General features: G+C 45.3%; 1 protein-coding gene across 7 annotated transcripts in view; it reads left to right on the top strand.

Annotated features, from left to right (window-relative positions):
* Positions 1–23,225, top strand: part of RGS8 (regulator of G protein signaling 8) — a 94,350-nt gene that overhangs the window by 43,772 nt on the left and 27,353 nt on the right. The window contains exons 1-2 of one of the 7 annotated variants that reach the window (XM_047705192.1): positions 8,444–8,804; positions 21,939–22,012. In XM_047705192.1, coding sequence (XP_047561148.1) covers positions 21,993–22,012 — 20 coding nt within the window. In that variant the 5' untranslated portion in view covers positions 8,444–8,804; positions 21,939–21,992. Of the gene's footprint in view, positions 1–8,443; positions 8,805–20,787; positions 20,827–21,372; positions 21,599–21,648; positions 21,811–21,938; positions 22,013–23,225 lie in introns of those variants that run through there. The other 6 variants (XM_047705186.1, XM_047705191.1, XM_047705187.1 and 3 more) reach the window with 6 other exon arrangements.

Below are 23,225 nucleotides of genomic sequence, written 5' to 3'. Positions count from 1 at the left end.
ACATTCGTTATGAAGATGTGTGCACACAGTTGCTAATTCCTCCTGTTCCAATTTCCTCAGTAAATTCTGTGTGTAGGAAATAAGACTTACTTCAGGGTTAAATGAAATAATGATGAGCATCTGACTCTGGCTGGGACCACTTGCCCTTTTCTCATTCAGGACTGGTGAAATTTTGAACACTGAAAAAGGACTTAGCCCCGTAGCAAATTCACCTTCACCTGAATAATATTGGTGTTTTTTTTTTCTCCCACAAAAAGGAAAAGTCCTGGGGAAAGGTATATGTGACTTTAATCTTGGAGGCGAAATAATTCTCCATCACGGAAGGATGTAAGTTTTTTCTAGGACTTAATGGCATTCTTTTTCAGCTTTCCGGAGAGAAGGGATTGTTTTTTTTTTTTAAGGAAATTTCAAGTAGGAAGTAATAAGAAATGACCTATTGAGTGCTTCTATGTGGCAGACATTTCTGTAAGTGTAAAGATATCAACTCATATATGATCCCCATTTTACAGATAGGAAAACTGAGACACAGCTGGGTTGAATCATGTGCCTAAAGTCACATAGCTTTTAAGCAGTAGAGTGGGGATTCAGATGAAGACGGTGTGGTTCCAGGACCATCCCTCTTTAGTCCTACGATGGATATAATAAAACAAAAATATAAACAAAGAAACAGACCCTACAATGACTCAGATGGTGTCAGCTCCTTATTCAAAGCCTATCAGCTAGTTTCTAGAATCTGCATGCCTTTGGCTTCTTCCTTCTCCCTGATTTTATGTTGTTCTTCATTCTGTTATCCAGTAGCTCCTGTGCCAGAGGGTAGCAGGGGAAGGAAGAGACAAGAGAACTCAAATCCATTCACTTCCAATGATCATCAGCCCTTATAGAAACTGTCAAGTGGGGAAAATGATTATTTATGCCATCCTTCCCAGTGTTACCTCTGGTTCCCTGAATTAGAGGCATTATTAATGCATTAAAGATTTTGGAAGCCCTACCCTTTCTTGTGGCTTTTCTTTTCTCCTACTTCAATTTGAATCATTTTAATAAGCACTCACTTGGCCTTTGGCAATGAAGAGTCATGGCCCACGACATTTTCTCAGTTATAAGATTCCATCAATTGAAAGATGAGTTATGTTTTTAATACAGCTTTATTATTTGAGGGGCACTGACACGGATGGGGGTCACCAACCTTACCACATTATAAGTATATGCTGATTATAAAACATCTTGCTACAGAAATGTTAAAATGTGAGGAAAAATGTGTTTTGTAATTGAGAAAATGTATTTATTTCCATCTTTCAAATAAGGAATAAGCCTCATTAAGGTAGTATTTTGAAAGGGTTCCTCTTACATGGTCTGCCCTCTCTGCGTATCAAAATTTTGATTACAGTAGTCAGCTGGAGTTCAGCCTGGTTAGGATATCTATTTTTAACAATAGCTGAAGGGTTGCTCTTTTTCCAGACAAGAGAAAGATTATTTAAGAATAAGGGAACTGACTCATGGAAGGGTCAGAGCTTCCTTCCTGTTAGGAAGGGGCTAGCTTCCAGGGTTGCCCCTTAATGGGCTGGAAATTGAAATTGAGTGGAGATGCCTACCTAAGGCAGAAGGTTTGGAAAAGTCAAGAGAGGTGAGGCAGGTTTGAGATCACCTGGGCAAGTAGAGAAATTCGAACTCTAGAAATAAATTCAGACCTAAGGGTTTAGAATAAGAGACTAGGTTTAGAGAAACAACCATTGAAAAACAAAAGATAGGCTTATTAGGTCATCTTTGAGAAAGACCTTGGGATATCTATGAATTATCTTCAGGACTAGCTGGTGGATTCTGAAATTAGGTGGGTTTTGACAAAGGGATGAAGGGATGAAGGCAGAGTAGGGGAAAATAAAAACTAGAGAAGAAATCAAGATTATTTTGTTCATGGGGGTATTCCTAGCAATGGCATCCTTGTCACAGTGCCTGACCCATAGTACAGTGTGCTAAATAAACATATGTTGATTGAATTAATAAATAACCCATATCTCATGTAGAGGTTCATTTGTTCATTCATTCATCCATTCAACACATTTTATATTGAGTATATATGGTATAGATGCTCATAAGTGGGTAGATAAAGGTGCCTGATCCTATGGAAGTTTTGAAATTCCACATCTACCAAACACAGGATGTATATAAGTGGTTTACTAAACATGTATCTTTTTTTTTTTTTAAGATTTTTATTTATTTATTTGACAGAGAGAGAATCACAAGCAGGCAGAGAGGCAGGCAGAGAGAGAGGAAGGGAAGCAGGCTCCCCGCTGAGCAGAGAGCCTGATGCGGGGCTTGGTCCCAGGACCCCGGGATCATGATCTGAGCCGAAGGCAGAGGCTTAGCCCACTGAGCCACCCAGGTGCCCCCTAAACATGTATCTTAAGCATGTGCACAACACGTACCCTGAACTGGAGTGTGTTTTGCTCTTTGTGTCCAAGGTCTTATATCTAAGGGCAGGGTGCAGGCTGGGAAATCTCTCTTGTGTTCAGGTAGTAACTCTCTTATTCTTTCATTTGCTTCTGCATTGTCTAGTGACCACTTCTGTGTACTGGGCCATTCATGTTCGATATTAGTCTCAGAGGGAATGCTTTCCTAAATGCCTATTTAAGAGTGATTGTAAGCCGTGTTGCAGTTTCTCAAAATTCAGACTTGATCCACAGAGTCCCCTCGGTAAGATTCCTGATCTCCATTAGCTGTACCCTTCTGAGTGTGCTGGAATAAAGGAAGATCATTTTCCCTCAACTGTGTTCTGGGAACAGAACAGCTGTCTGTTATAACGTGTCCACTTTTATGGTGCCACAAATTTATCTCACTTGTATCAGCTGCAGTGGGGGGAAGGGTCAGAATCTGCTCTAGTGTAGGCTTCCAGGTCAGTCCGGAAACAAACTAACCCCTTTAGTAGAGGTTATGAATGTTAAAATATCCCCTAGGTGTTCTACCACGCAATTGTTTTGTATATGCAGTGTAGTAGGCTAGTGGTTCACAAGTCAAGTCCATCCATAGGTGCCAAAGGCAAATCAGTGGTCAGAGAAAAATGAAAGAAAAAAAAATAGCACAGTGTACTGTGTGTGTCTTTGTTTGCATGTGTGTACATGGGCATATGCATGTGTCTGTGTTTAAATATTTCCTTATATTAATATTTATGTACCTAAATGTGGGTGCTGGGTTGCCAATTGTACTTTCATGGGAAGAATTATCTTTCATTCAGAGATTATGTCCTGTATGTGTTGGCATCAAAATTATCTTTGTTTTATAAAATGATGGCAATGGTAGATAAATATTTAATGTTCTTATTTGGAAAAATAATGGCCTTGCAGTTGCCATTTGGGAATTTTATAAATGTAACTGGGCCATGATTTATAGGTCTGGAAATCACCAAAAAGCTACCCTAGGGACTGTGATGGGCAAGAAGGATGACTGTTTGCTCTCTAAGAGTAAGCAATTCTGGTGGAAAAATTAGACACTTTGGCAAAATCACCTGCACAAAGTTTACTTCCAAAGCTGTGTTTGATAAGTGGCTTCTGCCCTGATAGGTGAATAAATTTGTATATCTATTAATATATTATATAATCACCCTGAGGCATAGAAAGATTTTCCAAGGTTTCAGAAGAAACAAACACAAATTGAATCTCTCATAAAGCCTGGATTTCATTTAGTTGCCTATGTCACTTTTTGCTTTTTAATAAAGTTGGGGGGGTACAATAAAAAAGACTGATGTTCAGGGAATGGAGCTAGAAGTACCCAGAATGGGCTTCGAAATATGGGCTACTCTATGATGTATCAGTGAGCTTTTGCTGTGTAACAAAACATCCTAAAAACTTCTTGGCTTAAAACAACAATCATTGGGCGCCTGGGTGGCTCAGTGGGTTGAGCCGCTGCCTTCGGCTCGGGTCATGATCTCAGGGTCCTGGGATCGAGTCCCGCATCGGGCTCTCTGCTCAGCAGGGAGCCTGCTTCCCTCTCTCTCTCTCTGCCTGCCTCTCTGTCTACTTGTGATCTCTGTCAAATAAATAAATAAAATCTTTAAAAAAAAAAAAACAACAATCATTTATTGAGGTCATAATGATGTAGGTCATTTGGGCAATCTTGGTTGGGCTGGCTTAGCTGATCTTGTTCATGTGTCCACAGTCAGCTGGTATATTGGCTGGTGACTGGATTATCTATGACTTCACATGTCTAGCAGTTGCCTGGCTATTGGTTGGTAGGACAGTGGTGACTAGATCACATGTTTCTATTCATCCAGTAATCTAGTGTGGATTTCTTTACATGGTGGCTACGGGATTCCAAGGTAGCAAGAGACAGAAAACTCCAGTTCACAAGTGCTTCTCAAACCTCTACTTGTATCATATTTGCTCTTGTCTGATTGGTTAAAGCAAGGTACATGGCCGCATCTAGAATCAGCGCAGGAGAGAGTATCCAAGGGCATGGGTGCAGAGAGCTGTGAACAAACCAAGGGCCATCGCTTCCACAGTCTACACTCCTGGTGATAGATAATAACTGAGTAGTGGTCTTATCAAATTACTAAGCATCCTTTGTCCAAAGTCTTCCAAGGATTTATTCCAGATGAGCAAGAGAAATATAGTACAGGATTGTAGAATTATGGAAATTGAAGAAAATGTATAGATAACCTAGCTTAGCACTGTCATATAATAGAAGAGGAAATAGAGACTCAAAGAAGTTGGATGGCTTGCCCACAGAGAGCTAGTACAGATAAAAGTTTTAGACCATCTATGCCTATACTCTGGGAATTAAATCTTGGGTAAGAAAGAAAACTCTATTTCATCTTTGATTTTTTGAACACATGAGATGAAGTGAAAAAAGCAAAGTGAAACAAGGTATAGTTTCTGCTTTTGTGGGGCTTTTAGTCTAGTGGGAATACGCAGACAAGAAACCAGATAATTAAAATTGTACACACACACGTACACATTTGGATAAGTATAGGATGTTATGAGCAATCAAGGGGGATCGTGAATCCTGAGGGAGCAGATGGGATGTCCATTATCCATAGTCTAAACTGCTTACATATAGGGGGACGCCCGGGTGGCTCACTGGGTTAAAGCCTCTGCCTTAGGCTCAGGTCATGATCCCAGGGTCCTGGGATTGAGCCCTGCATCAGGCTCTCTCTTCGGCAGGGAACCTGCTTCCTCCTCTCTCTCTGCCTACTTGTGATCTCTGTCTGTCAAATAAATAAATAAAATCTTAAAAAAAAATAAACTGCTTACATATAAACCCATCAGTTTTCATAACATCCCTATGAGGCAGGTGCTATGAATATCCCAATTTAAAGGAAAAGAAATTGTAGCACAGAAAGGTTAAGTGAAGTGCTCGAGGTCACAAAACTGGTAAGTGGCAGAAGTGGAATTTGTATACAGAGTACCTGCTCTTGATGTACCAGAATCCATGTTCTTTATCATTTCTATCTGCTGCCTGTGGAAATGGGGATAGGGGAGAAGTGTGTATGGTTGAAGGATCATTCAGACCTCCTACAGAATGATCTGGTCAAGAACAGAATTCCTGGATAGATATAAATCCTATTCTCTATAAATAACCTCCAGATACGTGCACATTTCAAACTCTGTGAGTGATGCGCATGTGTGTGTTTGCACGTGAATATGTGCAGGCCTGTGCCCTTATGCATCCAAGTATAAGGAGGGTTGAACTCTAGCAGACCTATATATAGATTGGCCCACAGGGTGAGGTTCAGCAGCTCTCTTGGCCCCTTTGACTAACCGTATCTATCCATTCTTCTATTCTGTTTCCTTCCTATTCAGAATCTACTTCTCCTACCCTGGGACAGAGTTATTTTGATTTTGTTTCTGTTTGTTTACTTTCTTTTTTCAAGTTGGCAGTCTCTGCTTTCTCATTGTCAGAGGCTCTCTTCTGCTAAAGGAGGTACCCCCCTCTCTACTTTTCTTCTCTTAAGCCTTAAGCATTAACTGTGTTTCCTTTGACAGGTGATACTATATGGGAGAGCAAAGAAAGCCTTCCTCAACAATGGCTAATTAGAGAGAGGTAGCCACTTTTGCCAGAAGTAGAATATGCCTGGGAAGGGGAGGGAGCCTAATGAATCACTTAAGACTGAGCTCAGGCATTCACTTGTGGGGTGTGTGTGTGTGTGTGTGTGCGCACATGTATGTGTGTGCATGCACACGTGTGCTTACATTTGCGCATGTGTGTGAGAATGACATACTCTAAGGGAGATATTTAGACTTTGCACCTCACTAAAATGAGGAGGTTATCTAATTTCTGATGTTGGTTCTTCCGTGGTTTCTGTATGTCTACACTGAGCAAGACATGTCCTAACTCTGACCAAGGACAGCTCCTCTATATTATTTTCTACAGCTGCTGTAACAAATGGTCCCATGCCAACCGTTCTGTAGGCTGGAAGTCTGACACGAGTCTCACTGGGATAAAAGCAAGGTGTTCACAGGGCTCTGTTCCTTCTGGAGGCTCTAGGGAAGGGTGTGTTTCCTTGCTTACTTGGGTTCTTTAGACTCATCAGGTTCCTTGCAGGGCAGGACTGAGGTCCCCTGGCCTTTGAAGCCGGTTTTCAAATGAGAGATTGTAGGGCCATTCTCAATTCCTTCCTACCCTTCCCTGTTCTGGACTCTCCCCCATCCCTCACATCAGATCAAGTCTAGCTGATCTAGCTGCCCCAAATCTCTGTACCTTGTTTTTTCCTCTTGGGTATACTGTTTCATGTTGGTGCTTGTCTACTCACTTGGGGATTTACAACATAACTTTGACTGGATTCCTACCCCCCGCCCCAGTCCTTCTCCACTCAGTGTCTTGTCAAAGCACAGGTCTGATCATGAAAATGACTTGACCATCATTTTTTTATTTGAAGTTTTTTCCTACCTGGTCACAACGTGCCCCTTCAATCACATCTTCCACCGTGGCCTCCTCCTATCCCACTTCACGTCCTGCTCCAGCCTCTCTAGAAAGAACATTCACTACTCTTCACACCATACCAGGCACCTCTAGACTCCATCCCTTTGCCCAGGCTGTTCCTCTGTCTTGACTTCCCCCCATTAAACTCAGACTTGTCAAAATCCACAGGTCACCTTCAAGGTGCAGGTCAGATGAGACCTCTGGGAGGACAAATGTGATGGCTCAGGTGGCTGTCTCTATTTCCCCCTGGTGTGGTGGTGGCACTGAGTCTTCCGCTTACTTATCCATGCGTTAGAGTCACTTAGGTAAGTCTCTCTCTCTCTGGATCATGGGAGACCTAAGTCAGTTCTCTTCATTACCTTTGCTTCCCCCGCAACACGCAGTAGGCTCCGACGATGGCCTGCTGCATTGACCTGATTTTGTTGAACTGCTGTGATGCTTAATGCATCAGTGAGCTGGTGACTGTGACCATCTGCAGAGGCAAGGTCCAGCACCCCCGAGGGGTCATCTGGGGCAGCGCTTGTCAGGACTCTGGAGACAGGCCAGAAGAAGAGCACCAGGGGTGGACAGCTCCCTAGAAAGTCACAGCACACCGGTTCTCTACCCCCTCTGCCTCCTGTCCGCTCCCTCCAGAGAAGCCCTTCTCTGAGATTTCTCTTCCCCTCATTAGCCAAGCTTGTGTGTTATCCCAGCTGCAGCTTCCTTTGGTCTTCTCTGGCTTCCACTGTTTGTTTATTTTCTTCCCTGTCAGCCTCTTCCTCTGCTGTGGTTGTAAATAGAGCAGATGACTGTCAGCTCTGGGGCCTGAGCAGTGAACCCCGCTACGCATCCGTGACAGGTCAAGTAGACTAGCATCAGATGCTATGGGGTATCCCTCAGGCTCAGAAGCTTCCCCAGGCACTGGCCCAAGCTGCCCAGCAGATTTTGCTCCTGACCATCCAAATAGAACTTCACAGACAGAAGCATCCCATGACACACTCCATACCCTCCTGGGGTGGGGGGTGCTGCCTCTTTCTCCTGTTCTTAACACTGCAACCTCCTGGTCAGAAGTTGGACAGATGACAGAGGGGGCACTTAGACTTGCCTGCAGGGTAGAGTGACATATGACACCAAATATTTCACGCATTACACTCTTTCATGCCAATTCTTTTTTCTTCTCTTTGAGAAAGTTGGAGCTGTGCTTGATCTAAAGTGTCTAGCCATTCCAAATTCCCAAGGCAGAGTGGCCTTGCTGGTTGGCTCTGGAAGGGGATAGAGACCACCTTGAAGGCAGGCCAGGAATATGGTGCTCCGGTATCTCCCCCACACTGCCTCATGAAGTGATGTTTCCAAACTGGTCTGTTTTTGAGCCAAAGCAGGTCATCCTCTCTCTCCTGTGCCAGTTACCCCACGTCACCTCCTTCCCCCCTGCACAATATGGGGACCTCCTCCCTCCCCACCTGCCGGCTCTGCCGCCCCCTCTGCTCTCTGCCTCTCCCTGAATTTTCCAGAGCAGCCGGCCCCTCAGTGACGAGCTGTCAGCGGGAGAGCCACACAAGGCAGTGCCATCCTGCTCGAGGCTTCGGTCCTCCCCCGACTCTGCGCATCATCTGTCAGAGTGCCCCTCTCCCTCCCCCCGCTTCCCCACCCCCTTCCCTCGCTGCTCTGCTCGCTCTTTCCCTGTTCATGAGATGCAAAGCCCCAGGCGAGCAGAGCCAGCAGGAGCCGGGAGCCTAGCGAGCGGCATGGTGCGGCAGCTCTCCTAGGGGCGCTGAGGTGAGGGGGGCTGCCCTCTGCCACCTTCTCCCCTGTACAGGGAGGTGGCTGACTCCATCACTCAGGGCCTCACCGAGCCATGCCCGGCTGGGGCCGGGGCCAGCCACACCTTCCCTGCTGCACTGCCCACTGCCAGACAGGTAAGAGAGAGCTGCTCCTTCCAGCAGGGCCTGGAGGGCTCCCCGGACTGGCCATCCCCAGCCACAGTCTTGTGAGACGGACAGGGCACCTCGGGCCAGAAAAGGCACTGTCCTCCCATCAGTCCTCCTCGTTCATTCTCTAACAGAGCTCTGCAGAGGGGGGCAAGCCTGTCACCCCTGCCAAGAGCATGAGTGCAGGACTTTGCCATTCTTCCCACTCAGTGGGTGCCAAGCTGCAAAGGTTCTCTTTTTTTGTTCTCCCTTCTCCTCAGTCCTAACTCCCCAGGTCCCCTGAAACCTGTTTTCTGGCCCTGGAGAGATGCGGTTTCTTCCCTCACATCCCTGCAGGCTCTGAGAATATTGTAGTTTGCTATCTGGACTGTGACACTGTCTCTTTTCGTTCCATTCATGTCTTTTCTGCTGCTGTTTTCAGTGGATCGCCTGCACAGCAGTCTGGCTGCCCACGGCATCTGTTTCGTTTTTTCAGCGTGCAGGTCTCCAGCGTTGCTGGTGACTAACCCTGGTGACAAATGCCGATGCAGAAGGACTCACCATGCCAATGAGTGGAGGGAGATTTAAAGTACATCTGAGGTCACCAGTTTCTTCTGTGTCTCCCCAGCTCCCAGCTTTATGGAAGTATAATTGACAAAATTGGGAGATGTTTCAAGGGTACCATGTGACGATCTGATACACAGAGACATTGTGAAAGGCTCCCCACCATCAAGTTAACTAACAACCATCGGCAGGTCACTGATTTCTTTTATTTTAACTAAAAAGATTTTTTCTATTATTATATACAATGCTGAAATAACATCATAGTTAAAATTTAGCTTACCTTCTGGATTGTTTTCTTAGACATATTCTTAACACTAGACTTTCTGGGGCAAGTGTTTTTTTTTAATATAAATATAATTGATATGTAACATTATATTAGTTTCAGATGTATGACATAATGATTTGATGTACGTATGTATTGCAAAGTGATCACTGCAACAAATGTGGTTAACATCCATCCCCATATGTAGCTACCATTTATTTATTTGGGGGGGGGGGCAGGTCACCAATTGCTAAGCCGTGAGTTGAGGGCACATTTGCCACTTACAGGAGGTGACAAGTCCCTGGCATCAGCTAAATGGGTCCTTCTGAGGGCTGTGTTGGTAGTGACTTTTGGGAGGCGTGGAGGAGAACAGCGGCTTTTCTCTTTCTGTGATAGAGCCACTCACTCTCAATGCATTGTTTCACACACATGGGCTTTCAGGTTCTTGTAAGTCTTGATCTTGGAGTGCTTTCAACCTAGTGAAGTAAGGAAGGCCTACCCCAGCCTGCAACCGGGGCTGTTTTTGGATTATTTGTTCCTACAGATTTGGAAACCTTGAGGGTTTTCTTGGAAGATGGGGGGGGGTGCTAGAAAGTGGGGCAGCGAGACAGCTGTTATCCTGACGGCCTATACATGTTTGGGGAAATCTCAACACTGTGAACGCACAATGTGATATTTATGATGCTATTGATGGCTCTTATTATTTTGGGAATGATAGCCCCATGAGCACCCAATCAATCCAGTAAACTAGCTTTTATTAACCATTTGCTCTCTGCTCAATCTTCAGAGTAGGTTTCCTGGAGAAGGTTGATAGGTCTGGGGTAAGCAGGGATTGGAGTCTGTAGAGAGCCCTGTAGCCCACCGTGGCCAGGCATTGGTAAGCTGCCCCAAGGAACCTGGTCTGACAGGCACTTTTTTTCTTTAATTTCACCCAGTGCCAAACACACAAAGAATCTGAAAACTTTCTTTTCTTCCTCCCACCCCCCCTTTTTAAAATGTTGTTTATTTGACAAAGAGTGAGAGAGTACAAACAGGGGGAGGGGCGGGCAGAGGGAGAGGGAGAAGGCCCCCTCCACCCCTGCCTGAGGTGAGCAGGGAGCCCGATGCACTGTTCAGTCCCAGGACCCTGGGATCATGACCTGAGCTGAAGGCAGACACTTAACCGACTGAGCCACCCAGATGCCCCTGAAAACTTTCTCATAATCGTTGTCTAACTGAATTAAATCTGTTACTGAGGTCAACATCTTTCTTTCATGGGTCGGTTAACTCTGACCTATAGATCATGGTTGCTTGGTTAATGATAACCATTTCCCAAACGCGAGGTACTCCCAGGGGATTGAGTAAGAATGTGGATGGATGGCTGACCGAAACCCATCATATTTCCATTAAAAAAAAAAAAAATCCTCGAAATGCGGATTTCAGTGATGGGTATGCAGCAGCATACTGAGTCTGCTGAAATGTGTGTAAAATAGGGAAAACCCTGGGGGTCCTGGTTTCAAGTCTCCCTAGGGCTATTACCTTCACTCAGGGCTATTGGACAGCTTTGCTTTTGTGGTTTGTAAAATGGGCACAGGTATAAGCACTCAGCTTACCTCCAAAGGTGTTTGTGAGATAAACTAAAAGGAATAGTGGTAGCTCCATTACCAGAGCTAGGTATTTTCCCTGCACTATGCTGTTTCATCTTCTCAACTTCCCAGAGCAAACTGAGGCTCGTGGAGGCTAAGAAACTTGGTCAAATTCAGCCAGAGAAGTGAAAGCTATTTGTAGGTTGTGACTGCGCCGTGTGAACCTGAGTTTTGTTGTGCGTAATAACTTTACGGCTTAGCGTTTTTGTGCTGCCCTTCTGATCCCAAGCTCTCTGTTTTGTGCTTTTTAATTTCCTCTTTGTCCAAACACCTCCATCTCCAGAAATGCTAGAAATGCTCCTTGCTTCTGTCTCTGCCTCAGGGATCAGGAAATTTTTCACTGTCTGGCAGCATCAGCCTTCCCATCAGGGCCTTTATTAGTGTGCTGTGTATGGAATTTCCAAAAGGCTTTTGAGGTTTTCAACAAAAGGTCCTAGAAGGAAGAAGGCCTCAGAAAAGCTGAATGGCTTAAGGTAGATTCCTACCTTTCTACTAGGCCTTGTCTCCCAAGGAAACATGTCAGAATTTGCTCAGCATCTGTGTGCATCAGAGCGCACCCACACAGCCCCGGCCCCTCCCCCTGCCCCCAGTGCAGACATTAATGTGCACCCCACACAGGCACCAAAGCGAGTCACCTCCTCTCCCTGAGGGCTCTGTGCAGGGAGGAGCAGATCCCAGAGCGAGATCTGTCCTTGAAGGTGGCCCAGACTCCACTCCACTATTTCCCACCACTATCCTGCTGCTCCAGGGCCGGAGCCCATCCCTGGTCTGATGGCTGCAGAGTTTCCTTTTTTGTGTGACTCTAAGTGGCTGGCCAGAATGGAGCTGGGAGGAAGGCTAAAGTCGTTGAAAATGGAGGATTAGCAAGAGCTTGTTTTATATTCAGAGGAGGGGAGAGGGCTGGAGCTGCTTTCTGCCCACAGCTATAGACCCTGATGGCAAGTGGTAAAGCTTTTGTCCCTGCCTCAGGAGGGGAAGAGATTGATAGCCAGTGCCCTGGCACTGTGAGATAGGAAAGAGCCACATTGCAATTATGGCGACCCCTCGTACTGACATCGCAGCCCCAGGGCTTTGAGAACTAGGTCCTGCTGCTTCTGATTGTCGGGCCTACTGCCCCTTCCTCTGCAGCCTCCAGCCCCGCCCCCATTTGGTGTTGGGCCCCTGCTTTCTATGACTTCGATGCTGTCAATATGACTTCATGTTTTCGTGACGCTGAATAATGCACAATCCATGTTTGCTTATGCAACAGGAGGTTGGCATGGCCTTAGGAATTCTGATTTCATAGATAAGAAAGCAAGGTCTTCAGCCAAGATGACCCAGCCCTGAATGGGCAGAGTTGGAACTTGAACCCTTGTCACCAGACACTGGAGCCTATGCCGTGTCTATGACTTTAAGTTGCCTCTTCCTGCCAGCATCCTGCTGTAAACATGATCTCACTCACCTGTCCACTGGCTGCCTCTCCCTGCCAGCATCCTGCTGTAAACCTGGTCTCACTCACCTGTCCACTGGCCGGCTCAGTTATGTTCAGCAAACATTTATGGAGCATCTTCTTGGTGCCAGGCACTGTGCTAGATGTTGGAGATGCAGAGATAAAAAATACAGCTTTCATGTATGCAGTGTGCATAGATAATGTACTATGCCTGGTATGCTGCTTGGCACTTAGGAGATACCTAAATGTTAGCTGAATAAATGTTTGAATGAATGAATGCATGAGCGAATGAATGAATGAATCCACTTTCTTGCCCTTGGTGGGGTTAAGAGTCCAGTTAGGAGAAGAGAGTTGTGGGCACCTAATCATGGCATGTTCTGATGTAGAGAAGCATGTCTGGATCACAGAGACCAAAGACAATGAAAGTAGGAACCAGGGACCTTGGAGCAGAACATGGAGCAGAGCAGTACTAGTAAGGATGGAGAGGAGGGGACAGATGTGAGAACTTCCAGGGAGATTTAATCAGTCTGATTTGGTTAATTGGCTGACTCTAGGAGATGAGAGAAAAGGAGTCCTGTCTAATTACTTCCCTATTTCTGGCTTGAGTTACTCAGTGGATGGTGGTGTCAGAAACTGAGACCAGGAATTCCAGAGGAAGAAGATTTGTATGTGTGTGTGAGGTGACATGGGGCTGGGGGATATAATGGGTCAGGAAAAGAAGGGACGATTGTGTTCTCTATTTTTAGATGAATGTGTATTTGTTGTGTCTGTAGGATACCTGAGGGGGTATGTTCAGCAATCCACAGGCCATAACAATTTATATAATTAGAAGACGGTCTGGAATTAGTGGAAAATATTCAGAAATGATCAGTATACCTGATACAGTTGGGACTCTGAGCAAGGATGAGATTGCCCAGGAGCATTTAAGGAGAAAAGTGCAGGAAACCAAGGCTGGAGGGCAGGAGAATATCAGCATTATGGGGGAGCAGAGGAGGGACCAGCAAAAGAGACCAACGGGAAGACCAGTTAGGAGAGTGTAAGGCTAAGGAGGTCAAGGGGATGGAGGTGCCTGGACTGAACGGTCACCATGACAAATGAAGCTAAGAGGTCCATAAGGGTAAGGACCATTGGACCACTGAGCCTCACAATATAGAGGTCACTCTTTCAGCAAAATGGTAGGGATGGAAATCAAAGTGTAAAGGTCTGATGAAAGGGTAGGAAGTAGGGAAACAGGAAATGTTTTTCGGTAGTTTTGCTGACAATATGAGGACCCCTCCCCTACACCCAGGGAGAATTTTTTTTAAATGAAAGTATTTTTATTTCTAAGTGTAGAATAACATGGGGGAAGGACAGAGTAAAGATAAAGGGTTGGTGAAGCCAGGCAGGTGGGAAGAGGGGCTCAAGTCCAGAGGAGAAAGGATCTACCTGGAGTAGACACATCTGTGAGTGGTGGGTAGAAAGTAAGCTTGTGTGTAAATTTGGATAGACTCGCAGGAGAGGAGACAGGGAGAGAGGTTGAAATATTTCATACTTGAGGGCTTGATTATCTTGGTGAAACAGATCCGGCTGGGGGTGTGTGAAGGATTGTGCTTGTTGCCCTCTCTTTCCCTGTACTGTGGCTTCCTGCCCTTCAGCTAGTTCATAAAAACCAAGTTTGCTGTTTAAGGCTCGATTACAACAGGAATGGAAAAGTTTTGGGGAGGTAAACAAACAGATCATCATTTGCAGCCTCGTCTGGGGTTGACTTACTGACCTAGATTCCAGATGTGCGGGTGGGCAACTCAGGAGTGGGAAGAAAGGATGTAGTGGGATTCCATCCCTGGAGCTCTGGGCTGGAGTCCTGGCCATGCCTTAAGAAATGTGATCTTGGGCAAATTCTTTAAAATTTAATTTCTGTAGGTGATATCTAAGAGTCATACCCATTCTAAGCCTCTACGGATTTTGGCACCTGCTTCCTAGAAGTCAAATAAAAGGCTTTTCTGAAAATGGATATATTCATGGGGAAGAAAACTTACAATACAGGAAATAAATACCCATTCAAATTGCCTCTTTCTATATTTCAGTTTCCTTACACTAAAAGTTTACACTTTGTAGGCTCATTTTACTGAAGCACATATTGTCAGTGGTCACACTATTTATAACATTTTTATGCATAATTTCAAAATACACAAGTCAAGAAAATAGAACAATGAGCATCTGTGTACTACCTCCTGCTTCCCAGCCTAGATGATTTTGAAGCAATTTGCAGACAGCATAGCATTTCAACTCTAAATATTTCAGAATGTATCTCTAAGTAAAAAGTTGCTTAAGAAAAAAAATAACCTCAATGTCAATATCCTACTAATAGCAATATCTAATCAGTGCTCAAATTTCCCCAAATTATCTCATGATATTTTTTATGGTTTTAAATTCGAATCAGGATCCAAAATATATTCCACATACTACATTTGGTTGATGTGTTTCTTTAAATACATAGATATATATCTAACACTGCTGACCACTGTCGGAGAGACAGTCCTGTAATTCCTATAATCCTATAATGTCTCCTGATTTTGTGTCGTTTTGCCCCATCTTCGTGTGCCATTTAATTTAGGAGGCCTAAGGAACAATTTCAGTTTAGAATCCAAAGTCTCTGAAGTTTAATTTTAAAATTCCTTCTAGACACACTTAAAAGGAGAAGCATAAAGATAGTAAAGAGAGAAAAGAGGGAGAAAAAAGAAAAGGCTGCAGTGAGTAGTAAGGAGATAAATGATGGATTGAAAGGAACAAAAGACAATGAAGAAGGTATCAGAGACACATGTCACCCCCTCTACGCCTAGATGCCTAGACATTTGAAAATCCTCCCAAACGTGTTTCACTTTTGTTTCACCTCCGCTAGCAGACAGTAAACATGAATCTTTAAATAATAACATTGTATTTATTTAGTACATTTTCCAAAGCAGTTTATCAACTAGTTGAGCAGGTGTCATCCAAATAATCTTCTATGGGAAGTAGGGAAGGAGCAGGAATTCTAATTCCCAATTTACAGATGATGAAGCTGATGAGATAGCTAAACTCACACTAAAGCTCACACTAAACACTCATTTGCCATTTGCCAAGCATTGCTTGAATCCCTCAGTTAAGCTGTATAACAATCCTTTAACAAGCCTACGGCAGTGGTACTATAATCTTCCTCTTACCTGTGATGAAAATGACTCAAGCAGAGTAACATGCCATAGTCACAGATCTGGAAGATTACAGAGTGGGGATTGAAACTCAGCCTAGTCACTCACTCTTCTTTTTTCCAGGTCAGTCTACTTACCACTAACTCAGCAATCTCTCTCTTTCTCTTTTTAAAATTTTTTTTGCATATACTTGCTTGTCGGCAAAATTCCCTTTAAAGAGAAGCTCAGAGCATCACAAAACGTAACACAGATATTCCTCCATTTAGAATGGGGTTATGTCCCGAAGAACTCATCATAAGTTGAATATCCTAAGTTGAAATATCATAAGTTGAAAATGTGTTTAATGCACCTAACCTACCAAACATCATAGCTCAGCCTAGCCTACCTGAAACTTGCTCAGAAAACTTACATTAGCTATCAATGGGTAAAATCAGCTAACAGAAAAGGCCATTTTAAAATAAAGTGTTGCATATCTCCTGTAATTTATTGAGTATTGCACTGAAAGTGGGAAACAGCAGGGTTGTAAGTGTACAGGGTGGTTGTAAGGGTATCAGTTGTTGACTCTGGTGATCAGGTGGCTGATTGGAGCTGGGGCTCGCTGCCACGGAGCAGTATCACAAGAGAGCGTCCTGAGATCGCCACATATCACCAGCCTGGGAAAAAGAGCAAAAGGCGAAATTCAGAGTGTAGTTTCCACTTAATGTGTATCACTTTCTCACCATGGTAAAGTCAGACAGTCATAAGGGAACCCTGATAGGTGGACCGACCGTGGTAGGGTACAGAGTGGACTAGAATTTGCAAGGCATTTTCCTTCCCAGAGACACTTTCATTACTTTCTTATAACCATTCTGAGAAATAGGCAGGTAATTGTAGGTTTTACAGAAGAGGAAATTGAAATTCAAAGCTCTTCATTATGTTAGTGATTGCATAGCTATCTAGTTAAGGTAGTGTCACAGAGCTAGTTAAGGTAATTAGTGTCACAGAGCTAGTTAAGGTAGTTAGTGTCACAGAGCTAGTTAAGGTAGTTAGCATCACAGAGCTAGATAATGGCGGAGTTAGGACCAGAGGCCCTTTCTTCCCATTCCAGTTCCTGTGCTTGTTCAGTTCTCTTTGCAAACCTCATGGGCCGACACCTTTGACTGCTGACTTCTTTCCACTACCTCTCTGATGTTCCTTGTGAGAAGTTGAGCAGACTTATTACAAATTAAATATCCGGATGCTCGAACTGATGAGCAGGAAATGAGGCTGTTAATACTCAGAGGAATGAAATCGAGACTTTTTTTTTTTTTTAGTAGAATTTTGGGCCAAGTGGCCTCTTTCTGTCCTTCCTTTCCCTGTGTCCTTCCAGTCTCCATGGAAACCCCAAATCAATGCAGCATATGTTGATTCATGTTTCTGCTGTCACTAGGAAGCTACAAAGTGGAAATTGCTTTTAAAAGATTTGTGGAAGAGCTTTAGCATGCTGACCAGAATTCAAATCTAATATCTGAATGACTGTTTTATTAAAAGCTTTTAATATGGTACTGTCCTAGGTGGTGTGTTGATTAAATAAACACACAGGGGGCGTTTGGCAATAAACCTCCACCTCTACTAACATGGCTTTTAAAAATATTATATTGCAGACTTTAATTCCCTTTATCTTCAATTTAATTACATTTTTGTGGCCTGTGTGACAATGCCAGGTGCTCCTTTTGCTCTTGATTAATTCTAGCCTGCCCTGACCGGGCTGTGGGGAACAATAGTTTCCAAATGCCTTAGGTACCCATGCTGCTGCTCCTGAGAGTCATTAGCATTAGACTGATTTCAGACTTGACCCAGAGACCGCGGAAGTCTAACATGTTTGTTCCATAAGAAATCCTCAGTGATTTTTCAGATTTTTTTCATGAACTCAAAATCAAATGCCGCTGACATTTATTAAACACCTGCTTCATACAAGGCAATGAGAATTGATAGCAAGGGAGTAAGTCATAGAGTCTTTGTGGAACACGTAGTCATTTGGGAGGATCAGAAAACATAAATCATAAGGATAACCTACACACTATGTCACGGGCTGTCAGAGAGTCACGCAGCAACGTGGTGGTATTAGGATGGAGGGATTCCTTCTGATTGAGACCGTTCTGAAAAGCTTTGGAAAGGAGAATTTTTATCTCGAAGGTATTAGGTTTAGAGAAGGAATTGGGAGTTAAGAGGCAGATCGGGGGGCAGGGGGAACATTTTGGGCAGGGGGGGCAATGGAGAATCAGGTGTGTGTGTGCATGTATGTATGCATAATGGGATACAAGACTGGATAGCTAAATGGGACCAAATTGTTAGAATGTCAGGCAGGACAAATCGTTACCAAGAAGTCCATCAAAAATTACTCTATGGACCATTTATGGTACCTGATCGGTGGGTAACTCTGGTAGTAGTGTAGTGTGCCAGGAGGTTAATGGGGATGGGGAGGCGATGACATAGGGGCAGGAAAATCAGCTACTTAGGAGGGGGTGGACGAGACATACACCATGGGAGGTGCCCGGTAACCTCTGAGGGGCCTTGTCAATGGATTGGAGGGGGGTGGATAAAATTGAGAAGTGTTTAAGAAATATAATGAAAAGTTTTAAAAATCAATTCAACAGGGCAATAGAGAAAAAGAAACCAGAAATACCTATACTCATTACCCCGAGGGACTAGGACAGTCATTTCATGAGCAAGCAGAGGGAGCCTGGCAGGAAGGGAGGACTTGGAGGGAAAAGTGGGTGTTTCCGACATAGTTGCATCTGCAGAGTCTGAGAAGGATGGAATTGTCTAGCTGTCCTCTGGAAAAGCCAGTCCGGAGCTCATGAGAGGCAGGAGTGAGCATCAGTGCCAGAGAGATGCAGCAGCCCAGGCCTGGGAAGGGTGGGTTTCCCAGGAGGAGCAAACCAAGAACGGGAAGGGCTGAGGTGTGTGGGGCAGCCTGGGAAGCCAGAGCAGGGCTCTTAATGCCTGTTTGGCTGGGAAAAACCATGTATCACCTCTGGTGGAGATGTCCCGTGCCTAGTCTCCAGCCAGAAACTCAGGAGTAGTAATGAGAAAAGAATCTAGAGCTCTGTATTCCTGGGCCAGGGCTAGAAGCCTGGGGACACAGAATCCAAGGAGACGAGTGTGTTTCTCACTAGCATTCCAGCCTGCTTGCCTTTGCGTATCTCTCTCCTTCGGGAAAGGAGACCATGCCAGAATGCTTACCCTCTCCGTTCTGCTTCATCCCAGCCTCCCCACCCCGCCCCTGCCCAGCCCCTCGAATTCCTTATGCACCTGCCTCTATGGAAAGGAAGATTTAACTTAGAGGCCTCCCCTGAGAGGGGGCCAGTCCTAGGTCTGTGCTTCTCAAACTAGGGTGCTGTGTGGTTACGCTTTGGTGCTCAGGAACATTTTGGTTTAAAAAAAGTCTTAATTTTTTCTTTCTACTCGTGCCGGACGCACGTCCACATACTCTTGTCCCTCTGCTCTTCATATTCCTGCTCTTTCTTAAAACTTTGTTAATGATTTTATCTTTCCTTAAACATTCGGGTTGGTTTATTGACTTCCTATGACCATATTATTTCTCCAAAAGCTAATCGAAGATTCCAATACCTTAATATTAGTCAGCCTCCACCTGAGACTTGGGTCCCTCTGCAGCCCTGCCCTATCTCCTCAGCGCCTTTCAATCCTGGTTGTCAGATGGGCCAGCATGAGACTCGGAGGGGCCCTTTATCTCACCATTTCAGCACCGGACAAGAAGTCCCGTGAGGGTACCACCTTTGTGTTAAAGCAAAGGGCAGAGCAAGCGTTGGGAACAGGAAGCTTGGTAGCAGGCACCCGCTCTGCCACTGTAACTGGCTTGCCTCTGTTTCTCCATCTGTAAAATGGGGTTGATAAAGATGTCAGTCTTGGAAGTTTGTTGTGAGAGTTAAGTAAACAGCAGTGCAACGTTTAGCCCAGTGCCTGGCACATAACGAGGGCTTGTTGGACAGTGGCTCTGTGCATGAATTGGAGAGGCTCCACCTTACCGTAGAACCTAATCTTGGATTAGGGAAGTGCTTGTCAGTGGGCTTTTATTCCCCGTTTAACTCTGAACCCGTTTTGTACAGCGCAGTGTATGAATAAAATATCCAGAAGCAAAGGATTCGCTAACATCAGCATGCAAAGCAGGGGTTCCGAAGAATGGGAAACATTTCTTTGGCGTCTCATTTCATAATGCTAAGTTCCCTTTACCTAACAGAGGCACATTGTGGACACTTTGCAAGAGAGACAATGAGTCACTGAGGAGGCAGCATCAGACTTTTTATTTCATCCCCTCATCACGCAATGTGGGGTTGCGGCAGACTCATGTCACTGCGGGAATACAGGTTATGCCACCAGTAGATCTGCCAGGAATTCTGGGTCCCGGCATGACGTGGTGGGAAGAGCTCCGCTGTAAGAGTTCTGAGAAAACAAGTCTGGTCCTTGAGTTGCCTCAATTTTCTCATCTGTAACTCAGGGATAATAGTAACCTCTCTGGCTCTGGAATAGAGTAGTTGATAACAATACACAAATATGCTTTCTACGTTATAGGAGGTTAAACAAATGCAATCTAATATTTTTAGTATCAAGCCATCCCTTTCCCTGGAGATTTCTGATGCCTCCAGAAAATGCCACCTTCTGGGTATCCAAAATGACTTGTGGTAAAGATTAGATGCATTTGGAGCTAGTTCCTGAGTGGGAGCAGGAGACTGGAGTGGAATGGGGAGAAGGGAAGCTTTGTCCCAGGGCAGGGATTTGCAAACTTCAGACGCATCAGAATCACCTGGGAGGCTGAGCTATGTCCCCTGAGTTTCAGATTCTCTAGGTCTGGGGGTGGGGCCCGAGAATTTGCATTTCTAACACATTCCCAGGTGATGCTGACGCTGCTGGTCCAGGGACCATACTCAGAGAACTACCATACTAGGGCAAGCAGGAAGAGACAGTCCTCCTTCTGGAACTGAAACAGGCAGTGTCAAGATCCATGTGGGTAAGGTGGTTTGGAAGAAAAAATTGCAGAAGACAGAAAAATTAGGGATAATGTGCCGATTGGGCAGAACAAAGGGAAAAGTCTCACTCCATCACGAATGCAAGAAGGGGGAAGTTGCTAGGTGATGGATGAGGGAGAGAGGTGAATTTCCACTGGAGGAAAAGCCAGGAGCACAGAGTTGGAAATATACATGCTTTGAGGAGGCAGAGGAGGTGGAAATTTCTCATTAAGAAGTGAGGAGTGGTGTGTTTGGTGCTGGGGGGTGGGAGTATAGACAGACTGGGGGAGAAATGCCTCGGTGGAGTCAGGGGGACAGCTGAGATGTGGCAGAGGGGGTAATCGCAGGGCTGTGTGGTTTGGCTTGGTAGTGAAGCACAATAGAAATTGGGAGAAAGGGGGTGGAATTTAGATGTGTGACCTGCCCCGTAGCTTTCTTGCTCTCTGCATTTATCACATCACATCACACCCAGCAAGACAGCCCCCCTCCTCCTGGCTCATTAGGAGATTTGATTCGGCTTGGCTCCTGCTGTCAGCAGCTGTCTGGGGCAAGATCTTTATGCTCCCTGCTCCCTGAGCAGCAACCAGCCTTCAGCCAGCAGCAGAGCTCATTAGAAGAGGGCCCCCTGGACACTTGATTTTCAGCTCATCGGTGGCCGGAAAGAGTTAATACCTACGGCTTCGCAGCCCCCTGCATAGCCTCTGGGTGCAGAGAGAGGCAGCTTTGGGCTGTGGAGACTTCTCCCTGAGCTGCAGCCCGAGAGCAAGGAAGCAGGTTAGTGAAGAGGAAGGTACGGGAGGAGTGCCAGGCGAGCTCTGCTCGGGGGCACCTCCTGCATCCTGCCAATGAGCACGGGCGTGCAGACTGTGCCCGGGAGCTGAGCCGCCGCCCGCTGGCTGTAGGCTGCCTCAGTATTTACTGGATGTGACAAGCAGAGAGAAGAGCTTTCCGCGGGGCCGCTTGCTGCCCAGCTCAAGTGGTGGGAGGTGTGTTGTGCATGCATGCGTGTGTGTATGTGTGTGTGCACGCACGAGTGTGCCCGTGCATTCGTGCACGCGTGTTCTTCACCCAGCAAGGATCTGACTGCTAAAAGATAGATCTACTCTTTCCCCAGAACTCCTTAACCCGCAGCCTCTCTGACCACCCAGTTGGCAAAGACCCGCAGGCCATGAGGACTGGTCAAAGACAGTGAGTACTGCATTTGTTTTTCTCTTTGCTCTTCAAGGTGCCCATGTGGGCTGATTGCATTATCCATATTTAATTAACCTGCCTCTCCATGCATATTGATTGCTTTCTCCCCGCTGAGACTCTTAGTTTCTCTTCCCCTCTTTAAAAATCTTTGCTCTTTGCTTTTAACCTTTGTTTTTTGTTTTTGTTTTTTTCCTTGAGTACCCGCTTTCCATTTATGTCCCATCCTGTCTGCCCCAGAGTCACCTGTCACTTGATGTCCACCTAACAGGGCACATTGCCATGGGCCTTCCCGGGTTCTGGGGACCCCCAAACTCCATCCCCACCAAAAGTCAAGGGCCAGATGGAATTAGAGCCCCAAGGTGCTGGGATGAATGAGGAAGCTGGGGCCACAGTCTCCTGCAGATTCTGATTGAATTGAAGTCAAGGCTGAGCTAAGTGAAGGGATGGGGAACGGTCTGGGGGGCGGTGGTGGGCAGCACGGGATTTGGGAGGGAGAGAGGCGGGCGTGCAAGCAGTCCCGGCAAGCCAGGATGAGCTAGCAGTGGGAACGGGAAGAGCGACAAGGCAGTGACTGCAGGCCTGGTAATGCCTGCCCCAAATGACCTTGCCTGCTGTGTCTGTGGGGAGTCATCCGTGGTTCTGTTCAGCACCAGGGTGACAAAGGTCCCTGGCACGGGCTTCCCCTCCTTCGGGTGATAGACCACAAGCAAGAGAAAATGAGGCATAGGTGACCCAAACAGTGATTTCTTGTAGCTGGAAGAGAACCTTAAAGCTGGGAAAAGCTTCGATTTCCTGACTCCTGGGCAGGCAGGTGGATGCCCCGTTAGGACAAAGGTTAAGGGAATGTCAGTCTGAGCTCAGTCTCCTTGAGGATGAGCTTTGACACAAAGTCTAACTATTTTTATGTATTTGTTTATTGATTTTAGTTTTAACAAAGCAATCTTTTAATTTTATGAATTTTGGTATTATTAGAGAAGGTATTTTAAAAAAAAGTTTTTGTGAAACAAAAATGTGTAATAGCAAAATAATTTAAACAGAGTAGATCGAGTAGGGGCCTTATCTATCTAAATTAGGTTTCTTTTAAAATGGATTCTATGTTTGGTGTCAGGGTTCCCCGGGGGAGCCCTTTACGGATAGGCTGCTCTCTTCATGTGTTTCTTCCTATCATTTCTGTGGAACAAAAGGTTTGAAGCACTGAGAAAGGGGACCC

This window comes from Lutra lutra, chromosome 15 (genome assembly GCF_902655055.1).
Source record: "Lutra lutra chromosome 15, mLutLut1.2, whole genome shotgun sequence".
NCBI classification, from domain to species: Eukaryota; Metazoa; Chordata; class Mammalia; order Carnivora; family Mustelidae; genus Lutra; species Lutra lutra.
Note: the sequence above shows the minus strand (reverse complement) of the source record. Positions and strands in the feature narration are given on the sequence as shown.